Source organism: Maniola hyperantus, chromosome 14, assembly GCF_902806685.2.
Source record: "Maniola hyperantus chromosome 14, iAphHyp1.2, whole genome shotgun sequence".
Taxonomy (NCBI): domain Eukaryota; kingdom Metazoa; phylum Arthropoda; class Insecta; order Lepidoptera; family Nymphalidae; genus Maniola; species Maniola hyperantus.
The window spans coordinates 12839703-12863822 of record NC_048549.1 but is presented as its reverse complement, the minus strand read 5'-3'; the positions used below and the strand labels follow the sequence as shown (position 1 = coordinate 12863822).

At 34.0% G+C, this 24120-nt stretch overlaps 1 protein-coding gene across 6 annotated transcripts in view; it reads right to left on the bottom strand.

The window, feature by feature from the left end:
• The window catches only part of nebu (solute carrier family 2 member nebulosa), a 43114-nt gene that overhangs the window by 4306 nt on the left and 14688 nt on the right, over positions 1–24120 (bottom strand). For 2 of the 6 annotated variants that reach the window (XM_034975568.2, XM_034975566.2), the window contains exon 2: positions 21–132. In XM_034975568.2, coding sequence (XP_034831459.1) covers positions 21–132 — 112 coding nt within the window. Of the gene's footprint in view, positions 1–20; positions 133–1556; positions 1834–7417; positions 7439–12478; positions 12714–17763; positions 17921–24120 lie in introns of those variants that run through there. The other 4 variants (XM_034975567.2, XM_034975569.2, XM_069503102.1 and 1 more) reach the window with 4 other exon arrangements.

Here is a 24120-nt window from a genome sequence, read left to right as displayed (position 1 = left end):
TATATACACAATCAAATTACCTGACAAAGCTGCGATGTACTGTGGCAGCTTCCTCCCCTCGTCTCTCGGCTCCACCAGCACTGACTGTGACACTCCCACCTCCGCCATCGCTCCGTTATTGCTGTCCGCTTGCTGGAAATAAAGAGAAGAAAATACTATAAATCTCTTAGCTATTTCTCTGCATCGTATTTCTCATTGCTGAGGGTTGTGACCCCTTTCAAGTAATCACTTAATGGTAGAAGTTTCTTGCGATATTAATGCACTATGAAATACAAATAAAAAAATAAAGCAAATCAAAAATTTGAGTTGGTGGAGTTCACTATTAGGGTGATGAAGTGAGCGTTGAATCTTCTGGCATAGCCCAATAAAACAGACAGTAAAAATTTTATAAACAAAGCTTCTTTTAGTTATTATCTGGACTGATAATGTGTTTGAAGTAAAATCTATGATTTACCATGATAACGTCAAGTAAAATTATGACTGCTGGAAGAAATCTCTCCTAGTAATTATTTTGTCCTTTGGACACATATTATTATTCTATGTTTCAGATTTAATTTATGAATCTAAATATATAAAAGGAAAAGCTGACTGACTGATGTATCAACGCACATCTCAAACTATTGAATGGATGGGGCTGAAATTTGGCATGCAGATAGCTATTATGACTTAGACATCCGCTAAGAAAAGATTTTTGAAAATTCAACCCCTAAGGGGGTAAAATAGGGGTTTGAATTTTGTGTAGTCCACACGAATGAAGTTGCGAGCATAAGCATAGTAGTTTGCAATTAAGTCAGACCAGTTCAGATTTTAATTTTTTACCATAAAGACTTGGATAATCCTAGGTTTCAATTAAGCAGTTTGTGCACATTTAAATTCCAATAGACATTCTATATGTCCACCCACGAAAAGTGGGGTGAGTTGCTTTGTAATTATGAATATAATAAATTAAATTAATAAATCTTGTAAAGATAGGGTATCCAGATTCCAGCAATATTATTTACAGTTTACACATAGGCCCTTCTTATGCTGGCAGTCACCTGCGAGTTTTGTACCTAATTTATTTTTAATTTAATTATCAACTTAAGGATAAGGTGTAACAAGTCTGATTTCGAAACAGGCAAACCCCACAACGGTTTACATGATGTGTGTCATTCCATCAATTGATTTATAATAGAGATACTTTTCTCTAAGTACACATTCAAGTTTCCATTTTCATTTCATTTAGTGATAAAGCCGCCTGACCCTAGCACAATTGTTTTCCTTCTGGGTTTTATGTTCTATATTTTGTTGCAATAAACCTTTATTTGTATGGACCTATTGATTTGTATGGACTATGGTTATTAATTGATTACCATAGCTAAACATAAATTAATTGAAATAATAATTTAATCTCAAAATCAATCAATTTGGCTAACAAGGAACAGTCCGCCTATTTTTTTATTTATTTTATCAAGGCAATCAGTGATAACAAAACAGTACAATATTTTTTATAGACGTCATTATCAGACGATTAATTCTACTGCATTTATTATGAAGCTTTAGTAAATAATACAAACCTCTTCATTTTGTATGGGGCCAGGTAACGCGGGAAGCAAAGGTTCTGTTTCCGAACTGTCGTAGCGTTGACGACGATAATATAAAGAAGAGCGCATTATGTTGGATATATTTCACAAACAGTATTTAAAAACACGACTACACAGTAATTTAGAAGCATAACATTGGCTTTGTTTGAACAATTTGCATAGTACGAAATAAGAAGGATAGAGGATATTATTATGAAACGCAAACGCAATACAAATAAAAACACGTCACGTCACGATCGATGTCAAATACAAATGACACTTGACAGCACTGTAGGGCGATTGTCTAAAACCCATCAATCATTATTACAATCTCAATTGTTCTGATTGGCTGAATTTTTGAGATTCTTCTTGCAACAATGCATTGTGGCCAATAGTGAGCGAGCATTAACCAATCAGAGATGATTGCGATCGTGACATTGTAGCTGTCAAACAACCGCGGTAGGGCCACAGCGGGGCGATTGTCTAAAACCTGCTTCAATCATTATTACAATCTCAATTGTTCTGATTGGCTGAATTTGTACGAATCTTGTTGCAACAATGCATTGTGGCGAATAGTGAGCGAGCATTAACCAATCAGAGGCGATTGCGATCGTGACATTGTAGCTGTCAAACAACCGCGGTAGGGCCACTGACTACAGTGCTTGACAGTGACACTGAAAGTTTCAGTAAAGTGTTACCATGAATAAAAATTTGTAATTTACTGTTTACTGTATAAAACACGTATTGCCTTATTTAAGTTTATTAATCTTATCTTATCTTTATAGTTAATAACAATCTATAATTTGATAAATAGCTTCGAAAAGTGGATGGGAAAGTATAAAATATTATTCTTCACGCGGTACCTTTAGAAATTATAATAGCAAAAAATTTTAAATGAAATATTAGGCTCAAAAGTATTGCAGGATTTGCAGGCACTATAGTTTTCTTTTTAGTTTTTCTGAGCTCCTGACTCTTGAAAAAAAAAACATCAACACGATCTCATAGCAGTCACACCTTCCTATAAATATCTACTACGAGTAGGTAGGTACCTACAACATACTCTACATACAAAGTAGATATAAGGGAGCGTTCGATCCATCTTCATGGACATAATATTCTAGTATAATGGATTCTAGTAGGTATAAAATTCTGATTAATAGGTAGGTCTATTAACAGTATTTTATGCTAGATTCTGATATAGGTACCAATAATATTTTTATGAAAGTTTATATCTAGCACAGATAACATCGAAACGATGTCGTGTATTCTTGTAAAGTAAAGCTGAAGCATAACCCCGAAAAACAGACCACACACATGCATTATTATCGAAAATTACCATACAAACCGAACTGTAGTTACAAATTGTAACATGACAAAGTAAACATTGTAACTTACAATGTTTACTTTGTCATGTAAGTAAGTAGGTAGGTATCACACTGTAGTCTGTGGTAGGTATGCAGGATCGGCGAAGCGAAGCATGTAATTAAACATTTCCCTGTACAATTTTATGATAATGTGAACGGCGCACGTGCCTTGTTTACCAATAACGATACTATTTTACAAATAAAATGGGGTATTATGAAATATGAACTTAAAGAGGAACGCAACGGTATCAGATTTTATTTTATTTTATTGATCGTCTCAAGTCTTAACCTCGTCACAAAAATTAAAATCTTAGTAAGTTAAGGTGCTGTTTGGAGCGAAGACTCGCTTAGAATGGAATTTAAGAATCTGTGCAGCCGCGCACTCTTTCAACATTCGTGACGCGTACTGTACGGCTGTTCAGTACGTATCTACGGCATGCCTAAATTATAGTAAGTGATTATAGACTACGATGAAGTCAATAATTGACCTTATCATCGGCTTAAATGATTTGTACAGTGCAGTGCCCAATGAACATAATTATATGATTACTATAGTTAGTACTGTAACTACAACTAACTGTACCTAACTGTAATATAATATACTAAGTACAATATAGGTAAGTATAAATCTACTAACTTAGTACCTACATTAATTTTTTATCGAAAAATTTAACCTACTGTTAAATTTTTTCGTCCATAAACTTACTTTTCCAAAATTACTTAAATGCGCTTTGCTGTCTAATTACGACTATGGCAAAAGATAAAATATATAAATAAGTAGGTAGGTAGGTAGGTGTCTAACAATTTTGACTTGATTGCTATAATTAAATATGTATAAGGATAATATCCATGTAGATTACTATGTTTAACACTTCCACATGGTTTGCGACCTTGACTTTGACTTGTTCAATACTATCCTAGCGCATCAAAATACTTGTTCAGCTATGAGTAACTCTACATTTCTGTATACAATTTTTAACCTTATCTCTTGGTGTTAAAAACTAAATTCGCGTTTATTTAGCGACAAATGGCGATAAGTAATTTAACGTGATTGCAATATAAACCACATAAACTGAATAGAAAAACTACGCATTTAACTACTATATGTAGTTAACTACTACAAAATAATGTAAGTAGGTATGTGAACTAAACATGAATATTTATATTTTTTAAATGCAAATGAATATTTTAGCATAAATGTTAGTTTGGATGACATATGGAATGTTGTATGTGACGTTGTAAAATACAACGGTCATTATGACATTCCTTAATTACAACTTGTAAGAGTAGGTAGGTACGAGGTACCTAACTATCTGAATATTTAAGTTATGTTAACTAGGTACCTATATAAAAGTAAGCTTTGTGTGCTATGTACCTAATCGTCGTATCCTACGAATAAGGGCGTAACTGCCTTAGTGGCTTTTTATGTTTTTGCTGATCTGAATGATACCCCAATTTCACAACACTCAAATTCATAAAATTTAGCAAAAATGATTTTATTGCATAGGCGTTTGAAAATAAGTCACTTGTACTTGTGGCTTGCGGCTTGTTTTCGTCGAGAAAAGACCCAATTACTAGAACTACGTAGGTACCCTGTTTAAAATTGCATACATTTAAAATTCCATAGAGACTGCACCAGAGGATTGTAAAGTTAAGTAGGTATATACCTACCTACCTACATAATATTTAGGTTTATCACATGAAAGTACCTAAGTATAATCTAATCTGTTACCTATCTATCAAATAAAAATACGTAGATATACTTAGATAAGTAAGTATTACCTACTTATCTTAAATTCTTTTGAATTTTTACAATGTGAATTTTTAAGCCAGTTTTTCCTGCACGAGATAATGTTCTTAGTCCGAAAGCTGTTAGTGATTTTACAGCGTTTTAGAAACCTGCATCACTATGGAAAATGTCACTTGTGCAAAACTCTCCTCACCTGGTTGTGATACTAGATTTATTTATTTACATAATATAAATTAGCTAAAGCCGCCTCTTTTAAGTTTGTATATCCTTATATCGTCCAACCATTTGCGCCTTGGGTGACCTAGAGCCCTTTTGACTTCAACTACAGTAGGTACGCGGCAGAAAATAATGTACATCGACCTTCAGAAGTAGATAGCGGATTTGTAGAGCATTGTCTCTGTCGTTGAGACCAACAAAATGTCATATAGATATGAGTGACAGAGACAACGCTCTACAAAGTCGAAATGTCATTCTAAAGGCCGATGTAGGTACATTACTTTCGGCCACGTACCTACTGTACTCAAACTCCTACGACAAAGGAATATTACATGGCTAATACTCTTTCTTAAACAAAAAAAAAGGATCAAAAGTAGGTAGGTACCTTGAAGTTAATAGCTCATTCTGTAACAACTACGTAAATTCCTAGATGATTTCGTATCTACCTTATACCTACCTATTGTGTTTTCATCAGGTGAGATCACGATGACTTAATGAATAATAAAGAAGAGGGAAACACGTAGGTACACGTAAATAAATAGGATCTTAAATTTTGATACTAAGGATACCTACTTATTCGTTTTATTTTCCCCATAAGAATCTCTATCAATTCTAAAATTCTATAAATTATTATTCGGTTACAACGTCATCAAAATTGTAAATTTTCATTTCAGATTTTTGCAAACTTCGAAAAATGAGGAAAGGATTTTTGTCATTTTTCATAATAAGTTAAAAACTAACTACTTTAGACAATGCAAATGAAGTCCATTTAAATTATTATGATGCTCCACTATCTAATCTAGTAACTCTACACCGCCATTTCGATGAATTCTTTTACTCGCAATAAAGTTGGGAAGTCAATGAAAAAAGTAAGATTTATATCTAGGACTAGCTGCCCCGGCGAACTTCGTACCGCCTAACAGTCGATTCAAATTTGTTAAATTTGCTCTCCGTAAGAATCATCCTCGTACTTCAAGGAATATTATAAAAATAATTAGCGAAATCGGTTCAGCTGTTCTCGAGATTTGCGATCAGAAACACATTTAGCGATTCGTTTTTATATATAGAGAAGATTAAAGAATTAGTATAATTTTATGGCGAAGCCTAGCCAATCTAAACTTGGCCTGAATTCTTCTCATTTTGAAGGAGACCCGTGCTCAATATTAAGATAGGTCAAAATGATGATTGCGAGATCAGAAATACAAAAGTGATAAATACCATACTGTAGCCTCGAAGACTCGAAGGCGGAAGACGAAACGGTATAGAAGTATCCATAGATCTGGGAATGCTTGCAAACAAATTGGCCGTCAGAATCCCAGCAGCCAGCGGTGGGCTTATGGGAAACACCCCTATCGCTATACCAGTGTTGAAACGTGATGGGAACATCGTTCATACCAGAGCAAAGCCTGAGAAAATTAGCGGCTTTTATACCGATAGAAATATTATTTGGATCTATCTACCGCCTTTTAAGTAATATTTTACAAAAAAAAGCTTTTGCAAAAAGTTTGCAAAACTATTTTTACAAAGAGATATGTATTTTGAGTCTATAGGTAGATACTTAATCTGTTCAATTTTTTTTGAAAATTATGTTGTTATTAGTTAAGCCAAAGAATACCAAAACAAGGGTAGAAACATTATAGGTACTTATGAGCAACCGCCGAGTTTCTTGCTATTCTTCTCGGCGGTAGATCGTATTGTCGATTGGAGCACTTGAAAGTTTATTATAATAAAAATCTCTCTATTACTATGCCAGTCGACTGTTAAAGATACTAACTATGTTTTCTTAAAACATAATATTATCTTAGGATAGTTTTTTTATCTGATATTTTTAGGGGGCTAAACAAAACACTATGGATTTAGGTTTGATTGCAACACACACGATACTTTCGAGTAGATAGATATCAAAACTGATCTGGGAGATTTCGAAATCTTTAAAGAAGTAACATATCTTTATCAATATTGCAAGTCAAGATAGACAACCAGTTCAATCTTTTCAGATAACATATAATTTTTAGAAAAAAACAAATAAAAACATTCTCGTTTAATCACTTATTAACGTGCAATCGCAAAACTTTGCAAGCATCAAAAATAAAGTGTTACTGTAATTTTTAGATGTGTAGATACATAGGATACCTAGGTACTTTCTACTTCATTATCTTTTGCCGATTTCGAATTATAAGTTAAAACTAGATGACTAGATTTGGGTTTTTGTAAAAACCCCAAGGGAATTCTTTGCTTTTCCGGCATAAAAAGTTACGTATACCCGTCCCCGGGATGTAAGCTAACTCTGTCCAAATTTCATCAAAATCGGTTAAGCGTATGGACGTATAAGAATCAAATGGAACTTGATTTCCCAGGATAAAAAGTAGCCTATGTCCTTCCCCGGGATATAAGCTAACTCTGTACCAAATTTCATAAAAATCTGTTAAACTGTTGGGCCGTGAAAAGCTAGCAGACAGACACAGATAGACTTTTTGCTTACAAAGATACGCTAAGTTTTATTATAAAACTGTGGTTTTACTCACCTACTTTAGATTCTGATTTATTTTATAGCACTTGCACATGCATACACTGAATTATTTAAAATAGGTACGGACTACACTTATGTGTTATATTATTGGCTTTCTCGTCATAAATCTAGAAATCGATTTACTTAGTAGATAATAAGTAGCTATATCTAGTAGTAAAGAGGCTAGGCGGTACAGGTTTTATGTCGATTGCAATCTATTTTATCTATTTTAATTATGCCGATACAACTTCATTAGAATTTCCACTTGTATCCTACCTACTCACTATACCTACACATTAATACTTTATAGCCTCTTTAAATTACTTTAAACATATTTTATGTTACGAATTACGATAAAATACAGACCCTCTAAACTAAACATAAAACAAGCAATACGTATCTACAGTACGCAACCAAAAGTAAAGTTACATCGGTCTGAATGACATTTCGGCTTTGTAGAGCGTTGTCTCTGTCACTCATTCCTATATGAGTAGATATTACCCCTGCTGGCAACAGATGGGTATAACACACCTACAGGTAAATTTTCCTTAAAAAGCCGTTATATTGAGCATAAAATGACTTCTCACGTGCTATTTTACCTTATTTAACCTTTTTGTGTCAAATTGCATGTCAAAAGTACGATTTTCGTCTTTATTTTAAAGGCGAACCCATATAGGCTTAAGAAACAAGGGTGAACCGTACTTTAGACATGACAGTATTGACTCATAGTTAAAATGGCGCGTGATAAGTCATTTTTATGGACTATACAATTCATGTTTTTTACCGTCTGAAGAATACTTACGAGTATTTTTTGCACTATAAGACCGTCTTAATATTAAATTGCCCACTCAATGATGACAATGACAAGATAAATACGTTAGCAAACACTCGTAACGCTAATCTTGAGTTTCAGAATAAGATTACCGTTAGATTTTGTTATATAATAAAAGACTAGTGTATTGGATCATACTAAGTGCATATTATGTATTTCGGGAATTTGAAAGGTGAGTAATTATAGAAAATTGATACAATAACTTGACAAATGCTAAAAAGTTATAAAATAGCAAAATGAGGAATCTATATAATATAGCCTCAATAGCTCAACCGGTATGACGGTAGTGGACTGAAAACCGAAAGGTCGACGAGACGGTTCAAACCCCGCCCGTTGCACTATTGTCGTACCTACTCCTAGCACAAGCCTGGCGCTTAATTGGAGAGGATAGGGGAATATTAGTCATTTAACATGGCTAATATTCTTTTTTATAAAAAAAAAAAAAAAAAAATCTGTGGAATAAAGACCTAAGGGACCATTTCAAAATTTTATATAAACTACTAACTAGGTACATTACTTTCAGCCGAGTACTGTAATAGCATTGAACTAATGAATTAAAATCGATGGAATAATTATTATTGGACATATTTTCTCTGAAAACGTTCCAACCCACAATCAAGTCAAAATTGGGATAATACTTATGAAAAAATTGATTATAAGTATATACACTTATATACCTACACCTGGGGTTTTTTTATTTTACCATTTAAATTACATGTTGCATCGTAAACAACCATAATATAACGATGCGACATGTAATTTTACGTAATCATCCAGCTGTAATCATTTTTGAAGTAAAAACTTCTTTTTATTGTAGGTACCGTTGCGAAATTATTTCGCGAGTGCGCGTGCGTGCGGTCAGAGTGAACTAGAGTGAGGGAACTCTCGGTTTGATCCTGAAATGTCCTGAATCGACAATGATAATAATATGTCAAATATTTGGGTATGGTGACATGAAATCAAAGAAAAAGAAAAATAGGGCTACCTAGCATGAAATGCTTAGATTATGGAACCTATAACCTACATTTGACGCCTTTTGTTAGAAATCCCTAACTGTCGTGAACTGTGGTGCGATATCTACTCATGTGGTGCGGCTCCATACAATTTCCATAATAATAATAGGTCGTAGGTATGTATGGCTTATCTACCCTAAAACCTGCTTTATTTTCAGCGCAAGGTGATAAAAAAATACAGCTAGTGGTACTGATTCTGAGAACAATCTAATTTTAGAGTATTCTCGTCCTCTTCTTACTAATGTAATATGAAAAGGAAGGCAGTTTGACAGTTTTAAATTTAATTTTTAGATGGTAAAACCCGTAATTTTAGCGCACAGTCGCGAGCCTACTGTTTAAATTTGTAGCGTGCACTAAAATTTAGAATTTTTAAATGTAAAATTCATGTTCTGTCCCTTTTTAGCATTGTTAAAAAGAAAAGGACGCAAATACTCTAAATTTAGTTTGGAGAAAGACAACGGAATCGGTGCCAATATAATAATTAATAATACCGTAATACCGTAACATTCAATAAAGTAAAGTGATACAAAATGAAATAAACATCAACATGTTTTCATTCCATGTCAGCGATGATAACAGTTAAATCGCATTTATTACTAACCAGCTGATGCCCGCGACTTCGTACGCGTGGATTTAGGTTTCTAAAAATCCCGTCAGAGCTCTTTGATTTTCCCATATAAAAAAAACTTACGTCACTTACTTAACTATACCAAAGATAATTGTTTAATATATTATCTTTGACTATACCTACCTATCCATGAAAAAACTGAAGTTGATCCGTTTCCCCGGTGCAGCGTGATTGAAGGATAAACCAACAAACAATCTTTCACATAATACGGATCTATTAGTAGGTATTGTGTTTGATAGTCGAGTTGTTTGTTGTGTGTATCAAAACAATCCGAGCATTGAATGAAGTGTGTGGGAAAATACGATTTTAATCGCACTTTGTGATATAAATAAACCTTTTCATAGACAAGGAACCTCTTTCAGGATTAATATTGCTGCTATATAATATTATATTTGAATAGAGCAACCGCCGAGTTTCTTGCTGGTTCTTCTCGGTAGGAAAGGCATTCCGAACCAGTAGTAGATGCATCCGACGATTCGAAAGCACTTGTGAAAGTTTACTTGAATAAAAAAAAAATATATAAAAATTTCTATTCTAGTCTAATATGATCTGAAAATGTATGTAATAGAATAATAATGAAATAGTTAGGTAAATAACTAAAATCTTTTAAAAATAAGTAAACACGATATCCAAGGACTACTTAAGTACCTTGAAAAGAAAAAAACTAATTTCAATGCCTCGGTGTCTCTCGGGTGGTGGTATTTCTGAAAATCCTTTCACTCATTCGTATTTTTTTCGTGAAAGTACGTTTCGAAATCGCGTCACATTATCTACAAAACGTCCAGTATGCGGCAGAAAGTAATGTGCATCGGCCTTTAGAATGACATTTACGACGTTTTGTCAGTCTCTACGACTGAGACAAATCCGCTATCCGCTAAAGATCTATTTTCTGCCGCGTACATAATGCTTGCCCTACCGGCCGTCATATACCTACAAATCTAATGAGTGCATTCGATTCGATTCGTATTCATCCACTTCAAATCGTATTTTTGCGATAACGAATACGAATCGAATACGAATGCGTGCACAAAGGCCCTCCCGTTTCTGTAATTCGACACGAGCCTGTTTTCTGAATTCTACTGGGACGAGTGAGGTAGTTTCACAAATATGAGGAAAATAATACCTAGTATATTAATCATCAAGCAAACATAAAAAGTGTTATAGGACAAAAAATCGCACGTTGAAATCTCATCACCAATTTTGATTTACTCGATGCAATTACTTGACCTTTTTCGGAGCGAAATTATGACACTGGATTCTTCGAAGTTTACGTGATGTCGATGATATTTATCGATGTTTTTTAATTCCATATAAAAAAAATATTATTCTGAAAATAATTAGGTACCTACCTAAGTACCTAGGTATAAGTTTCAAATAACAATGTTGTCTGTTGTCAAGATAAATATTGTGGTGAAATAGGCTTCATACCAGCGTTACCAGACGTCCCGATTTTGGCGGGACGTCCCGATTTTTCTAGTCAAAATCAAATGTCCCGCGCGGGACAGGCTCAGTCCCGCTTTCCCGTGCATGCAGCGTGCTGAGGAAACGTGAGCGGATGGCACAGACAAGCCGGACAAGAAAAAAATCTGGAAGATGTCTTTGTCTTTAAGATAGCGCGATTTTTGCTATATTATATTGTCACGTAAACGTCATTTGAATTCATAGACTGTTTGAATTCAAATAAAAAGATAAATATTTAAAAACTTCTGATTATATGCGTTTTTTTAACATGTCACGCTTTCGACGAAAGAATCCCGCTTTTTTTCACTCTAAAACTTCCAAAATCCCGACTTGGCAATTAAAAAAACTGGCAACGCTGCTTCATACCTACTAGCACAGCCTTGAAACTAGCTAGGTTTTTTTGTATCAACTTCAGATATTTTTTGACAAACTCTGCAGAGCAAGGTTTCCTTGTTGACGTACTAACTGACTTAAACCCTGACTTATCTGACAATTTAAATGTACCTACTTACCGTACTTAGTACTTACCTATATTTTTACTACTACAATCTACAGTATAAAACAATTTCTTTACGATATTATTTTGTTTTGTCTTTTAAAATGTACATTTATAACTCAATCAACAGCATTTACAATTAATAAAATATTTTTCGTGACCTTAAAAAATACAAAACGCCATTTTCATTTAAATACCTACTAATACTTACTAAGTAGGTAGATATTATTATCATTGATTGATTTGATTTTTACAGATTAAATGATTGTAGGTATAGTACGCGACAGGTCGAGATGACAATCGGGGTGGAGACGCCTCGCACACCCGTACAGCTCCCACGTTTACCCGGTGCGGGATAGCGGAGGTGACGTGCGGGTGTGCGGGGCGTCCCCCCGCCTTATACCTACCTCGATTGCCATCTCGACCTGTCGGGTACCATGGTTTAATTATTTTGTAATTTGTCATGAATTGAGCCGGAGCTGCTGTGGTGTATTAGATTTGATACAATATGTAAATACCTATTTAGTATTTAATTTTATGTGTATAAAATACACATAAAATTAAATACTATCCATAATAATAAATATAGTTTCCAATGCAAGTGTTTTAAAGATAAAATATAGGTATATAAAACTTCGATAACTCACCAAAAATTATTCGATGTTCAATTTCGAATTTAAAATTCCGATTGAGTAGCACTGATATTTCAATTTAAATATTATTCATTTTAAAAAATGCGTTCAAAAATTTGTTTTACCCGCATGAAATATTGTATCGAACAAAGCCACCACAGATGATTTTTCAATTTTCTTTTTTTCACGCTCGCGTAAAGGCAACGGCCTATTTTACTTGACAATGCATCCACACTGGCCACTAGTGCGAGGCTCGTCTTCGGCATCGATAGCGAGATATAAAGCTGCGTACAGGAAAAGAGCAAAAGGGTTGACAAACGCATGCGTCAATTTTTTGGGCCTAGTTTATTTTTACAATAGGCTATAAGTGAGTTCATAGTTCGTTTCACGAGTTCTAGTATAATCTAACTGAGAGTCCGCGAATAATTTAAAAGTATCCAAGAATTCGTTTACTTATAAATAATTCGGCTCACGATAAAAGGCTTATTCTAAAATTTTGTCCAGAAATATTCTTGTGTCCTTGAATCTAAATATATAAAAAGAAAAGGTGACTGACTGACCGACTGATTGACTGACTGACTGACTGATCTATCAACGCACAGCTCAAACTACTGGACGGATCGGGCTGAAATTTGGCATGCAGATAGCTATTATGACGTAGGCATCCGCTAAGAAAGGATTTTTGAAAATTCAATCCCTAAGGGGGTAAAATAGGGGTTTGAAATTTATAGAGTCCACGCGGACGAAGTCGCGAGCATAAGCTAGTAAATAATAATAATGCCATGAACAAAAGACTTATATCAAGTACTTGTACAAAATGTACTCATTAAAATTGATTTTAATGTGTAAAATTTATTAGGTAAAAAATTAAAATCGGTCGTTAATTAAATTAATTAGGTAGGTATTACCAAATTAATTTAACCGACGTAATTAGCAATCATCTAAGGAAATTATTTAGAATAGAATAGAATAGAATGTTTTTTTATTCATGTAAACTTTTTAAAAGTGCTTATGAATAGTCAGGTAGTTTTAATTTATTACCACCATTTAAAAAAATGGCAAAAAAACCAGATATTACTCAATGTTAATTTTAGTGGCACAAAAAGAATTACTTGATTACCTTCATTTGCTTTCAACAAAAAGAGCTTGATAATAATAAAGACTATCGTAAATAAAGTGGAATAAGGGAAAAAATAAGTAAGTACCTAAATTAGAACTTCATTCTACTTAATCGTAGTTATTTCTTAGAGCTGACAATCTAGTGTGAATACAGCATAAACTAAGCTGTGCGGATCATCTGTCACCGGTTCCTCGCGTAGTTTTTGCGTCCTTACCTTAATGACATAAAGTAGGTGCGTGTTATGAAAGCGCAAAACATCCGAGTGATGCATAAATTTACAATAAGTATGCCCGCCATTTTAATTAGTTGCAATTAATGTAATTCACTTTTGTGGCTAAAATGCTAAAATAAAGGGATTTATCAATTCCCAGCTTAACTAAAAATTAAAATGCAATTACTTTTTTGTAATAATTTTCATCTAATTTTATCAGTCTGCAACTGCAACTAGCAGACTCTAATTGCAAAAAGTCTGTGCATACTGTGGCTGGCTTTTTTCTGCATGTTTAGCAGTGGGAATGCGGGTGGTGCATATCCCATGCTGCATGTTGCACCATACAGATTTGATCTGTTTCAGCGGATTAAGCTTTTGGTTCATTGCCTGTAGAAATAATTAAATTATATAAGATAACAAACTGAAAAATTTGCATTTGTGGTATAAAACATCACGTTAGTATTTTTTTTTAATTGGCAATGGCCTTAATTGATAAAAATATTCGTATTTTGATTAGACAGATAGATAAACTCACAAAGGGGTAAGCGATTTCCGTTTCACATTTTTCGCACAGCGCTATCTAATCCGTATCTACTTACTTATCTAATTAGCAAAGGTTAAAAGATTGAACGATAACAGATTAAAACACTTATTTTTGATTAAATTATCAAATCAATTATGTAACATTGGCATTGTATTCTTCGTTGCTGAGAAATGTGACCCTTTTTAAGAAATTATATATTTCCTTTTCCAGTATTCATATTATGTATTTCCTTTTCCAGTATTCATATTATTATAGTGGTAGGAGCTTTCTTGGGATAATAATGCGATGAGAGGATTCCCAGATCCTTCCGCAACCTTTTTTCATACATCTAATTTTTATTTAGTCTATTTTTTTGCATTTTACATACTTAATGTGCATTCAAAATAATTTTCGAATTTTTTGTAATAGGTATAAATCATAATAATCTAATAACTAGTTTATTAATAGTTTATTAATTAAATTAAAATTAAAAACATTTGAAATTGTTATGTTCAGTAAATTATACCGTGTCGTCATTTTCAATATTATGTAAGTACACTATATACAAAATACAATTAATACAAAAATAATAAAATAATAAAAATAGGTAATCTAATTATTGTATTAAAATTACTTTATTTATCTAGAACATACCTAAATTATGTTATTGTCGGAAGGTAAATATTATGTAGGTACCCACATATTATTTATAAACTAATTATAATAATATGTGTTTAAAATACTTAGATACAATTTAAAATGTACAATATTATTTAAGTATTTAAAACACCTTTTTACAAAGGAAAAGTTACAAGAATATTGTTTTCTACAATAGATTATTGTTAATAAAAAATATTTATATATCCTCGTAGTTAGATAGTAAGGTTTATTAGTATTGGACTCTTGTAAATATTGATGCATTAGTTATATATCTGTTATCTTTACACATGTCAATAAAGATAGGATTAAACTTAATCGACGTTTTCACGAAATTATCTCGAGCTGAGGGGTTTATTTGTATTATCTTTATGTTTATGTTTATTCTACTATAAGTAACTATGTCACGGGCACGGGAAAATTATGAGTGAGGATAAAAAAACTTACAAATCTAGTTAGTATGCAGAAATAATATTTTAAACAAAAAGGCGTGATTTTTTTAGCCGACTACGGCAAAGCCAAAAGGAAGGGTTATGATTTTAGCAGTCTTAATACTCACTACAACACTAGTCACTACTAGGACAATAGTCACTTGTAATAAGTTTACTTGAATAAAAATTTATTCTATTCTATTTTATTCTCTGTATGTACGTATGTATGTACGTTTGTATCTATGTATGTTCTACTGTGTACTCTAAAGTCTAAAGTGAAGTTTTATAAGTTAGTAAACAAAATATTATGTAAACGCCTTTATATAGTATTTGTATACAGGCTAGGTAAGCATTTTAATTTTTAAAATTACTAGACATATTATGACTTTAATTAAACCTGCCTTCGATTTTATCGATATCGATGAATTTCACACAAACAATAACAACCCTAAAATGAACAATTACCTATTTTTAACCGACTTCAAAAAAAGGAAGAGGTTCTCAATTCGTCGGAATCTTTTTTTTTTCCAAGCTAACTGAATTTTCTTTTCCGATAGGTTGCTTCTCTTTTAATGTATTATATCTACTAAATTGAGTTTGATTATATTTTAATGTCAATAATCTTATTAGTACCTAGGTACTTGTATCGGAAACAAAACTCGTGTAATTTTTTTAAAAAGAATATTAGCCATGCTAATCATGAATAATACTTATTCCCGTTTCCCCTCCAACTAAGCTTAAAGCTTGTGCTAGGAGTAGGTACGACAATAGTGCAACGGGTGGGGTTTGAACAGCCGACTTTTCGGATTTCAGTCCGCGCCTTAACCATTGAACTATTGAGGCTCTATTAGAAGTTGTACCTAAGTATTAGGTGTAATATGGTTCCAATATATATAATACAAGCCTCAATAGCTCAACCGATATAGGAGTGAACTGAAAACCGAAAGGTCGACGGTTCAAACCCCGCCCGTTGCACTATTGTCGTACCTACTCCTAGCACAAGCCTGACGCTTTATTGGAGAGGAAAGGGGAATATTAGTCATTTAATATGGCTAATATTCTTTAAAAAAAAATGCATACTGATAAGTTCCAGTATGCACCAGACGGTGCAAGACTGGAGTGTGTAGAAGTCCCAAAAGACCTATGTCCAGCAGTGGACGTCTATCGGTTGATAATGATGATAATGTATATAGTATCTACCTGAAAGTAAGCGATACTTTTCCTTATAAGTCATTGCGAATTTACGTGCAAACTTACTAAGGGTAAACCCAGGTAAATATATACCACCGTGTGATCGCATCGCATTGTACTTTACAGGTAGTGTAGGCAGATCTAAACCTACCTACATAAAAAATCATTACCCATGTTATCATGAATGTGTTTGTTTGTTGGTTTGTCCTTCAATCACGTCGCAACGGATCGACGACGTGATTTTTTAATTGGGTATAGTTTTTATCCCGGAAAATCAAAGAGTTCCCACGGGATTTTTAAAAACCTAAATCCACGGGTACGAAGTCGCGGGCATCAGCTAGTTGTTATATAAGGAAAAGGCAAGTCCATTATACTATAGTAAAATATTCAAATTTTCACAAATTATAAGGAAAAGTCAAGTCGATATACCTAACTGAATGGAACTTTATTGAAACGACTTGCTTAGTAGGTAAATGAAGGGGACACTCCTATAACGAACATTAATTAAGAACCTGCTTGCTGATTCTAATTTACTTATTTAAAAATTTCACAAATTATAAGGAAAAGTCAATACTTAAAGCTATAGTCCGCGACAGGTTGAGATGGCAAGGTGGGGGGACGCCCAGTGCACCCGCACATCACCCGCACTGGGTTAGTCCGGGGCGGGGCTCGAGCTCTTTTTGAGGAAATTTCGAAAAGTGTTAACGAGTCACACGGGGGAACCGAGAGCTGGCAAAGAATTAGTTTGGCCATCCAAAGGGGTAATGCTGCCAGCATCTTGGGTACAATGCCTCACTGCGGTGATCTCGATGAGCTTTTAGATTTAATTTAATTTATTTTAGTTTTAATTTAATGTTTTTTTTACTTCTAAGTGTTATTGTAACATTTTCAAAAAAAAACTAAATTAAAGTCTCATACTAATCGATTATCTCCTGTGATCTCCGTTAAGATTTGCCGCTGTGTCCGTAGTTCTGTCCTTACATAATAATATGCCCAGGAGTCCTCTTTATGGAGATATTATTATGTGAGGATGATAAATTCAATCTATTGCTCCAGTTACTCTAGGTATACCGTATATATCTACGCACTTAGAGTTTTATAGGCTCCTAAGTTCGAATACGTACCTAAGTCCTAACCTATTATAATAAAATTAAGGAAACCACAAACCTGATCATCCAAATCCTTATAATACTTCAAAGACACAGTCACAATATTATCCTTCATTTTGAAAAAAATTAAGTTAAAAACACTTCGATTGAAAACAATGAATGTTATCGAACAATTTAAAAGTTACCACAAAAAACAGTTCGAAAGCTAAAGACGTGACTGTTGAAAGTTAGAGCTCAATAAAATCATGTCTGTTTTTACAAAAAAAAAGCTTGAGACACTTTCGGCACAGACTAAATATTTTCACAAAAATTGAAACACACTGGCACAAAAACGATAGCACACGATAGATAACTTTTGGTTGTTTTTTAATTTATTTCGATGGACAATAGAGTCAAGGACCCATGAATCCTTGTGCTCGGACCTCATCTAAATAGCAAGTTCGATCCAAGCTAGCTGTTTATATGTGACGGATATATTTTGATCGTTTTCCGCGTATAATTTGCCTAGCCTAATATATTATGTATCTTATTACTGTTTGATATGTGAATGCGATCATAGGAAACCGTAAACAATTGTACACCTAAATAAATATTGCAACGTAATTGAAATAATTAGAATTGATCTGATGTTTTCGAAATTCATATTATGACTTTCCATCTTCGTGTGTCTTCCACGCACACTTTTATGATTCTCTATATTTATAGCGAAAAAAAATTAATTTCAAAAAATCTGAAACGCTTTTATAAGCAGAGGCACCATTCAATCAGTGGCATTTGTACACAGCATAGTAGAGAAAAGTGCATTATAGTAATAGAGAGTATTCCTAATACATAATAAACACACTTATAAATAAATTTTCTTAGAGAAAATTAAGTTAATTACTATGCTCTGTGATCGGTAGTAACAATTATTAGAAACAGTCCACCTTTGTAGGTAGGTAGGTACCTATATCACGTAATACTAATAGCATAGTGGTAGACGAGCCAGGATTTCGTTCAAGCAAGTGAATCTACCACTACACTACTGGTTCGAAATATCCTTCCTAGCAAGAAACTAGGTGGTTGCTCTTTTCAAAAACTATGCTATTGTACTAGGTATGTAGGTAACTACCTACCTATTAACTCTTATGTCATTTGTAAATATGTAGTTGCACATATAAGTCAATATTAATTACACATTGAACAAATAAGGACAAAACATTCTTATCACGCAATAACATTCCACTTTTCCGAAATCAAGATTGCGATAGAGGAGACAGGAAAGTTGCGTGGTGACGTCATGCCTACGACTCGCGCTACGTGATACATGGGCCGTACTTTACATCAACATTTTAGTCTTTATTCCATAGGTATAAAGTTCAGCATTGCATCCATTTAATAAGAAAGGTGTGCTGAAAGCAAGCAGCGATAGTTGGAACAAGCTTTTTGTAAGAATGTAAATCTTAAGATCTTGGATTAGGGTTTAAAATCGGTTGTGAGGTCCCATAAGTTAAACCTCTACGTGGTTCTCCTTCTCCCAAAGCCACCATGAACCAAACAACATCCCAACAAACGGTCCTCCTAGTGTTGGAGACAATACGCAGAGAAACTTTCAGCTTTTATAAAATAACGAAGGTCTGACACGTGCTGGCTCTCTCTCTATTGTATAAGGCTTTGTTGACTTCAGCTTTCGTATTTCAAGGTCTACTTATACTCATTGTGTAAGAATTTAATACAATTTTAATAAAAATGCAATGCAAGTGCTGGGATTTTACGTTTTGCATAATACCTTGGTAGGTACTTTATTTGGGTAATTCACATTTTAATAAACGCAATTTGTGTGCAGTTTACTGGGTCATGGTACTTTTGTTACAGGACACTTATCCTCGTCTTTTTGAGAGGAACCCTTATGATTGAGCCTCAATAGCTCAACCGGTAAAGGAGTGGACTGAAAACCGAAAGGCGACGCGACTCGTAGCACAAGCCTGACGCTTAGTTGGAGAGGAAAGGGGAATATTAGTCATTTAACATGGCTAATATTCTCTTTAAAAAAATCGTGTCTGTCTGCCTGTGTGTCACAGACATTTTAAAAATAAAGTAAGAACTGTAAAAATAAGTTAGGTAAAACAAAAGTGAACAAGTAAAATAATTTAAAAAAAATGGTTTATACCCTCGAGTGATAACTCGTTACATAGGTAGGACTTATTACAATTTTGAATAAAAAATAAGATTTTTCTACTAGGAACTAGGATACTTTCTACTAGGAATCTTCTCTTATGTGGGATTTCTACCCACTAAAACCCCTTGTTGTGGCCATCCTCAGCGCATATTAAGAAGATCCGAGGGTCCATACCTAAGCGTAACCTCGGGGTATCTAAACTAATGGATTAAGTTCAAACGTAGATCAAAATAAACGTAAGTAGGTACCTATTTATCTACCATGTTGTGAGTTGTGACTGACCGATGACCTACCAGTGTAAACAGCATTAGTTCACCAATAACGTTCCATATAACATCCAATATGCATTAGAACTATTAGGACTGATTAATGTTATTTCAGTGATAGGTATTATTCGCTCTTGGATAACCAACGAAAAATAGTAGATAGGACCTACTGGTGACCTTCCTATTATAAAGTTAGGTAGCAGGTGTGTTCTGAATGAAGCCAGCTGGCCGATTGCGAAAAAGATACATCAATAAATTATTGTTATTACAATCAATGAAGATAAACTAAGATTCAACGGGAAGTACCATATAGGTTTCTTGACAGACAGACAGACAGTAAGGTGATCCTATAAGGGTTCCGTTTTTCCTTTTCAGGTACGGAACCCTAAAATTTCAAGATGGCAGGGCAGAGCTGTCGTGTTTTGAATTTTTTTTAATTACTACTTATTTTGATTAGTACACGTAGGTCGTAGGTATGTGAAAGTAAAGAAACAACGAAATGTTAGTTTATCCACACTGCTCTCAGAGTGAGAAAGATTTAGGCCACAGTCTGCCATGCTGGCCCAATGCGGATTGGCAGACTTCACACACGATTGGAGACATGAAGAACTCTCAGGCATGCAGGTTACCACGGCCAATCACAGCCTTTTACAATCACGTGACTGAAGTAGGTACACGACTAATGCTTTTTGTGTTTAGGTCGCTATTTTGATTGAGTGGTTGCAATGGCAATTATTGTGCCCTAATCAAGTTTTTTTTTTTTTTAAAGAATATTAGCCATGTTAAATGACTAATATTCCCCTTTCCTCTCCAACTAAGCGTCAAGCTTGTGCTAGGAGTAGGTACGACAATAGTGCAACGGGCGGGGTTTGAACTGTCGAGCTTTCGGTTTTCAGTACACTCCTTTACCGGTTGAGCTATTGAGGCTTGTAAAGTTAATTGTAAAGTTAATATTGCAGTTAGGTTATTATAAAAGGTAAAACTCTCAATAAGCCTGTGCGCGTCGTGGTTAATATTTAACTTCACTTCTGGTAAGTTTATATTGTCGATTTTCTCTTAAAATATCTCGTATTTTTCTTAACTGACCAAATACTTAGTTAGTTTGGTCCAAAATTCATACAATATTCAATACGGATGCCATCACTAGATCCTTTATTTTACGTGCTGTCAAATACCCTATTACTATTAACAGCGGTGAAGATGCCTTCACAGGAACAGCACGAGGCAAAACTCGCAAAACAAACCAACACTGGGACCTTGGCATTGGCCACAGGCCATTGACAATGCAACAGTAGTGTTGACCTTACGTGACTGTAGTTTCGTGCCAGTTTGGCGCTTATTAATATTAATATTTATGTTCGTGACTTCTTCCGCTGATATTTAGTTTTAAGCCTTAAGTTAACTTAATTAAGAATATTTTATTGTTACTTTTAGCTTAAAGTTATTTCACGCTTCAGGAATTCCTATACTTATCTAACAAAGCGTCGAATGACGAATCCATTTTCTTGTTCGCAAATAATCACAAAAGTATAAAGGCATACCTATTGGTTTGGCACGTAGCGATGGCAAGAGACCTGATGGTATGACGCTCGTACCGTGGAAGATGGGCAGGTCGTTTGTTTGGGATGCAACTTGTGTAGACACTTTAGCTGCATCCCACATTCAGGCGACTTGCTATATGGCGGGTGCAGCGGCCATCAGCGCCGAACAGGCCAAGTGGCGCAAATATGAAAACCTCGATGGGAGCTTCGTATCCGTGCCTTTTGGTGTGGAGACCTTGGGGCCGTGGGGCCCGGGGGCTCGAGCTCTTTTTGAAGAAATTGCGAAAAGAGTTATCGAGTCAACTGGGGACCCGAGAGCTGGCAGGTACCTTGGTCAAAGAATTAGTTTGGCCATCCAAAAGGGTTATGCTGCCAGCATTTTGGGTAAAATGCCTCGCTGCGGTGGTCTCGATGAGGTTTTAGATTTAGTTTAAATTATTTTAGTTTTAATTTAATGTTGTTTTTTTTAGATTTAAGTTTATTAATAGTTTATTTAATAAATTTACTAAAAAGGCATACCTAACTATTGTAAAATAACTGAAAGATAGATTTATTCAGAAGAATAAAAAGTAAGTAAGTACAAAATTATAATTAAGATTAGACGCTATCACAAATTAACAAGTAAGTATGACATAGCAGTTTATAGAATTCCACGTGTCACGTTAACCTTTCGCAAAACCAGCTGCATTACCAAGTTCAGGGTGATTTGCTCTGTGACGCGCTGTCCGGTTCTAGTGGCCTTTTGTGAATAAAATATTTACATTTTTATTTTTTACTATTATTTATTTCAGACTAGATGATGCTTGCGACTTCGTCCTAGTAGATATAGATTGTTTTTAAAAACTCTGCGGGAACACTTTGATTTTCCGGGATATACCCTGAATTAACACACATCTATTTTCCTATGATTGTTGCCTAATATCTGTAAGATTAGTAGGTTAGAATCAATTTCGGTATGGTTTTAGTTTCATGGTGTGAAAACAACACACTTTTCAATCGAAAAAAATGTCTTGTCGATTAGGAATTGCCATAATAATTACAATAATCATCCAAATAAACTAACAACATAAAAATAATATATGTACCTTATTTACCAATTTTTTTTTTAATTAGGTTGGTTTTAAGATTTTATTATCAATAACTTGTTTCCCTTTTTTAGCACTTTTTAATTTGCAATAAACTTGTAACGACGTTGTATTGATTTGTTTACGAATTACGACTTCGACTAAACTTATTGGATTTCTACTGCACTTGCGTGTCATAATACCTACTACTTATCACTTCTGACAACCACACGATTGAAAATATAAGAAATAACAGCCTAATTGGAGTTTGTACGTGCTATATCTATACTAATCTATACTATACTATAAATTATTATAAAGAGGTAATGTCGTTAAGTTTGTTTGTAGGAGGTAATCTCTGGAACTACTGAACCGATTTTGAAAATTCTTTCACCAGTAGAAAGCTACATTATTCCTGAGTGACATAGGCTATATTATACACACGCGGGCTAAGCCGCGGGGATCAGCTAGTTTGTAATAATATTATTAAATATTAACACATATTTGACGTAACAAGATTTCAGCTCAACTCTTGTAGAAATTCAAATCAGTTTTTGGCTGTAAAGTAGAATTGTTTGCTTGTGATACCACCTAAACAGGAGTAGGTGCTGCTCAATAATACAAGTATTTTTTTCAGTAAGTTCAGTAGGATCAATAGGTAGGTACGAATACCTAGCTTCTATATACGTAGAACTATTCCTAAAACTAAGTAGGTACACACCTTCAATCCACACTGGTGTGGTTAGGTAAGCATTGCTATACATAAACATCATTTTCTTATTGCAATATGCAGAGATGCCATCAGTTTAATGTGACCGCTAAGTTTGCATAGAAAACACATACCTAGTTAAGTTTCTACTTCGTATTTGCTTTAGAAGTAGTTTCGAAGGCCTGTTGATCGCACCAGAGTCTAGTCTTTTCTACATAATAAGTATCTAAGTAGGTAATGATTTTCACATAACAGCGTGTTTTATTAAACTTAATCACATCATTATTAAAGCTTTTCATCCAGTGAGGTATTATTAATAGTTAAATCCATAAAACGTGCAATAAAATATTGATTTTTGTAAACTCAAAACGTCAATATTATATGTGAGAAAATCAGGTGTAACAGCCAGTGGTTATATTATTTTATACTAGTTATTTTATATATTGGCAATTTGTGTGTGTTCATATTAAAACCACTGAATACTTTTAATCGTAGGTACCTTTCTTTACTTAATACGAATCTGTCCAACTGTTCTCATTATAGTAAGAAACATTTTTTAGATAAAGAATTGATAGATAACAGGTATTATAATTACAGTAAACTTCCTAGACAAGATTTGCCATAATTACAGCACGCAAGAAACATAAAATGAGTAATGGCAATTGGCATTTAAGTTT